Source organism: Haemaphysalis longicornis, unplaced genomic scaffold (assembly GCF_048455015.1).
Source record: "Haemaphysalis longicornis isolate Haplotype H1 unplaced genomic scaffold, Haemaphysalis longicornis Haplotype H1 scaffold_9, whole genome shotgun sequence".
NCBI lineage: Eukaryota > Metazoa > Arthropoda > Arachnida > Ixodida > Ixodidae > Haemaphysalis > Haemaphysalis longicornis.
In genome coordinates, this window is record NW_027526460.1 from 140,454,030 (window position 1) to 140,458,683 (window position 4,654).

At 54.4% G+C, this 4,654-nt stretch overlaps 1 protein-coding gene across 1 annotated transcript; it reads left to right on the plus strand.

Moving 5' to 3' along the window:
* Positions 1-314: 314 nt before the first annotated feature.
* On the plus strand, positions 315-4,452 carry LOC144152417 (uncharacterized). Its single transcript, XM_077683685.1, has 2 exons — positions 315-1,462; positions 1,498-4,452. The coding sequence occupies exons 1-2, from the start codon at positions 1,162-1,164 to the stop codon at positions 2,340-2,342; spliced, it is 1,146 nt and encodes a 381-aa protein (XP_077539811.1). The 5' UTR covers positions 315-1,161; the 3' UTR covers positions 2,343-4,452.
* Positions 4,453-4,654: the final 202 nt, after the last annotated feature.

The window sequence follows — 4,654 nt, forward strand, 5'->3', positions numbered from 1 at the left end:
CACCATGTACCTGTGCCTTCGTGGCCCCAGCGGCATCGGTCGGGCACCAGCGGCCAACGTCCACGCTCCGTCGACGTTCGTCTCGACGGCCCCGAAAGGCTACGTTCGTGCCGAACCTACCTGGGACCTCCAGCGGCAGGGGCTACCAGGGGGTAGCCACCGAGGAAGCACACCGCCCAAGGGATGACCCCGCGCGTCGAACGCCGGCATCAAGGACCTCCAGTGGGAGCGGCTACCAGGGGGTAGCCGCAGAGGAAACGTCAGGACGCGCGGAGCCCACGCCGTCCAAGGAGCAACCGCCTGCATCGAACGCGGCACCGAAGCGAGACGAAGACGGCTATCACCGAGTCGCAGCCACACAACGGGTGTGACACGTCAGCGCCGACGACAGCGGGGTAGGCCAGTCCATTAGGCACATAGCTGTAGGACACAACTAAGGAGTTGTGGGAGGAAATACATTAACTAGGACTTGATGTAATGAAGGGATTTCAAATAATTGCGTAGAACTTTGTTGTAGGGACTTTTGGGTTTTGGTTTAAATTGCATTCTGGGATATTTAGTTTGAGGTTTGGTTGTTATCGAGTTTGTTCTATTTATTTAAGAGTGGCTTGCACTAGGGTTGTTTTGAGTGTGCATTAAATGGGTGTTTTGTTAAACCATGTCAACGGTTTTCCTGCATCCATCCCTCGGAGCTTGTAAAGACAACCTCACCATCGGTTCACGTGACAAGGTAAAACAAGCAACCTGAAGTGGCTCACGTGTGGAGTCCCACAAGGCAGCGTGCTGTCTCCCCTCCTGTTTAGCATAGCACTTGCCGCCCTCCCACAGGCCATCCAGATATCTAACAACAAGCGCCTCAAGACCCAGGTACAACTGGCAGTGCAGCTGACAACATCGCACTGTGGTCAAGCGCCCATGGAACTCAGCGCCTCACCGTTCCGAGGCAACTACATAAATCTCTGAACAACACCCGTCACTTCCTTGCTACACTTGGCCTAAAACTATCAGCAAGCAAATTGTTTGTATCGTGTGCAGCCCCCCGTCAAACACACAAGTTCCGACTGGAACTACACCTGGGAAGCATACCAATCCCAGTGCGAAGAGCCACTTACCTGGGCATCACACTGGACGACAAAGCAACATGGAAACCCGTGGTCAACAATGTCCTCAAGGCCATGGCGAAACACAGCAACATTCTCCGGATGCTTGGGGGACAGAGTCATGGTACGTCACAAAAGACTTCTGCTCCAGCTTTACAAGGGACTCGTACTGGCACGACCCATATACGCCCTACCGCTCCTACATCACTACCAGCGGTCATGGGTGCGCCTCGAACGAGCACAGCGGAGGGCTCTTCGTATCTGTCTCGGAGTGCCGCCGACAACCTCATCACGGCACATGCTCAATGAGACAGGCGTGAACATGGTTCAAAATGTGGCAACTGAGCGAGCCGAGCCCCCCCGCCCCACCTCGTCCGCATTGCGGTGAAACCTGGGGCAATGAACCCGAAGGGGCTCTGGAGTCGCCTGAAGGGCAGACAGAGCAAACTGACTAGCCTTCTCCACCAAATTGCTGGAGAACCAGTGACATTAACATCACCACCACCGGACGAAAGACCGCATCGAGTGGAAATGGAAGCAGGGCTACGTCGACCAAAACGAGAGCTCCCCACCGTGGCCGTACGTCAGCTTGCCAAAGGGCACCTAGGCGACAATTACAAAGGCTGGCACCGGGTCTACACTGACGGCTCGGTAGACCCATTACTGCGGATGGCGGCAGCAGTGACAGGCGGCGAGGAAGAAAGTGTAGCAGAACGCCTTTCGTTCTATTTTTCCTCAACAACTGCTGAGCTGGCGGCACTCAGTCTGGGCTTGGGTCGGTTTGAACGGCGCGCAGCTGACCCAGAGGGGGTCGTCCTTCTATGCGACTCAAAAGCCGCACTGGGCCACCTGCGGAACCCAGATCGGGCACCCGGGCTCGCTAAGAGCATAGTGGCAAGAGCAGGCCAGCTACGGCGGCAAGGCTGGGACCGCGCATACCAATGGTTGCCCGCACACTGCGGCATATTGGGGAATGAAACGGTGAGCAGAATGGCAGTAGCGGCCCTAGAAGGCGCAGGCAGCCAAAACCCCACTGTCCTGCCCTTCGAAGAGGCGCGCCTGCTGATCCACCGCACAATCGCCCGAAAACATCCAGATAGGGCCCCTCCTGGCCTGAGTCCTCGACGGCATATCCAGGCAAGCCGCCACCGTCCTGCACCGGCTCAGAAATGGCAGCGCCCGGACACCAGCGGCCCGGGCCCAGTGGCAGCAGGGAAAGAGCGGCAACTGCACAAGTTGTAACGTGTTGGCAGACGCCAAGCACCTGCTGCTGCACTGTGCCGTCTACAGGGAAGAACGAAGTGCTCTACAGGCGAGCTACCGCCGTTTGGGCGGTGACTCAGGAACGTTGGTGCCACTACTGCGCCCAAGGCTGCCGCGACCCTCTGCAGACAGGGCCCTGAGGGCCCTGGCCTCTTTCGTGGTTCAAACGTGCCTGTGCAACAGCATATGAACGTTTGCCCGAAAACTGAACGACCGTGAATGACTGTGTACCTCCTTTCTCCTTACTATCTTTCCCTCCCTCCCCCAACCCCCATCACAACGGTGACTTGCGGGCCGACAGCCGCACACCCTATCGTTGTGTTTCTACATATATATTGAAAAATAAAGCATTCTCTCTCTCTATGGCTGCGGCAGCTTCCCCGGCCTGCTGGATCGCCCAGAGTTGCTTGTCCAGGCCAGAACTGAGCAGCGCATTCTGACCGTTCACTTCATTCGCCACCACAGAAAGCGATTTAAAATATTGTTTAAAAAAGAATCTCTTCACGTGCTTTAAGCAATCAAAAACTAGAAAACTCCAGAAAAATTAATCATCATCACTTAATGACTTTTTAGCTACAATTGGTGACTCTAAAGCGCTAACCACATGGAGCGATTTTGCAAATGATTTGGGGAGCGACGCGACTAGCGACGAACTACTTTTTGCCGCGGACCAAATCGCTCAGTTCTGGGTCACCAGAAAAAGTCGCTCATCTCCCGGAAGTGGCCTGAGCGACTAGCCAATAGGACAGCCTTGAGGGGCGCAACTTCCGGCTTAGGAAGAGAACGAGGGGAAGGGGCGGGCGGCGGCACAGTGCACCCTAGAAAAGTTCAACCCTCTGCTCACTGAAATACACTTATTTCCAGTTTTTGTGACAAATGCACACATAAAAAAACCTTGCGGCCGTGTGTACTCCGATAATTGTATTGGGCGCTGTGCGGCAATATTGGGATCGCGTTTCGAAGTCGCTTTCGCGATCGCTCTTGTGTGGTTGCCTCAGCGAGCGACTGGGACGAGCAACTGCAGGTCCCCATCACATCACTCGTCGCGTCGCTCGCAAAAATCATGTGGTTAGCGCTTAAGGAAGCACCCTGGCGACTTCACGACCACAAAAAACAAAAAAGTTCACAGCACTGCATTTAGTGGCCCCGGATTGCTGCCGCTGGAGGTGGGGCCCAAGGAGCCGAGCGGCATTGCCGAAGGCCCCGTACGAGATTTTACGCCAGCGTCGAGCTCCAAGCCTCGTGTCGTGGAAGTGCTGCTGCTGTCACTGTTGAAAGCGATCCGAGACGTCGATCGCATTCTCAGGAAGAACCCTCACGAGCTGCAAGGCGAATTGGACTACTGACGCTGGATCGCTCGAACGTGCGGCTGTAAACATTCACACAAGCACGGAGCGGCCTACGGCTGCGCGATGTTTGCCTGATTTGCTGTAACGATTGCGTTTGGCGTTCTGCTGGGAGTTATCGCGCCACCTTCCTTTTCAGTGGCGTAAATCATGGGGGGGTCAGGGGGGTCCTGACCCCCCTTGTGTTCGGGCTGGGGGGGACACCCCTTGCAAGTGTCCCCTTTGAAAGCTAAAACAACTGTTGTTTTTGTCACTAATAAGTACTGCACAAGCTGAAATAACCATCCCGTTCCCGCTAAATAAAAAGAAGGTTCGTTTTCCACAATCGGCGATGTGCACAAGGTGCAAGCGGAATCACTGAAAGCAGGTAAAACCTGTTTCCGCTGTGGTTCGCCGAAATAAATTAAAATTATTTCCGCCAGTTTGTTTTGAAATTGCAGCTGTAGCGGGCATTGAGAAGAGGTTTAATCCAGATTCTGAGGGAATCGTGACGTACAGGGCACTGGAACTTGTCCTTCTGAACCGGTCATCAGAAGCAGATTTGGAGGTGATCCGACGATACAAGAGCATCGATATCAGTAAAGTCGTGTCTCGCGTGCGCTTGTTGCACGAAGAACACTGCAACCTCAAGTCCGTCGACGACGTGGCAGCAGTACTCCGGAACATGCACACGTCCACCCGCCAGTATTTCAAGGAAGTGGAGAGTGTTCTCAGGATTATCTTAGTGATTAGTGATGCCGGTCTCTTCCTGTGAAGCAGAGAGATCGTTCAGTGCCTTGAGAAGACTGAAAACATGGCTGCGTAGTACGATGGGGGAGGAACGCCTCAACTGCATGGCTTTGGCACACGTTCATCAAGACATTATAGACCTCATAACATTGCCAGGGTTGTTGAGAAACTTTGTCAGTGCGTGCAAAATCCGCGCTCTCGTTTTTGGACCCTCTA

Excerpts from the sequence above, each read along its gene's own strand:
- LOC144152417 (XM_077683685.1), top strand. The coding sequence starts at position 1,162 with ATGTCCTCAAGGCCATGGCGAAACACAGCAACATTCTCCGGATGCTTG. Across the intron at positions 1,463-1,497 it reads TGAGCGAGCCGAGCCCCCCC|CAATGAACCCGAAGGGGCTC; the intron begins GCCCCACCTCGT and ends TGAAACCTGGGG.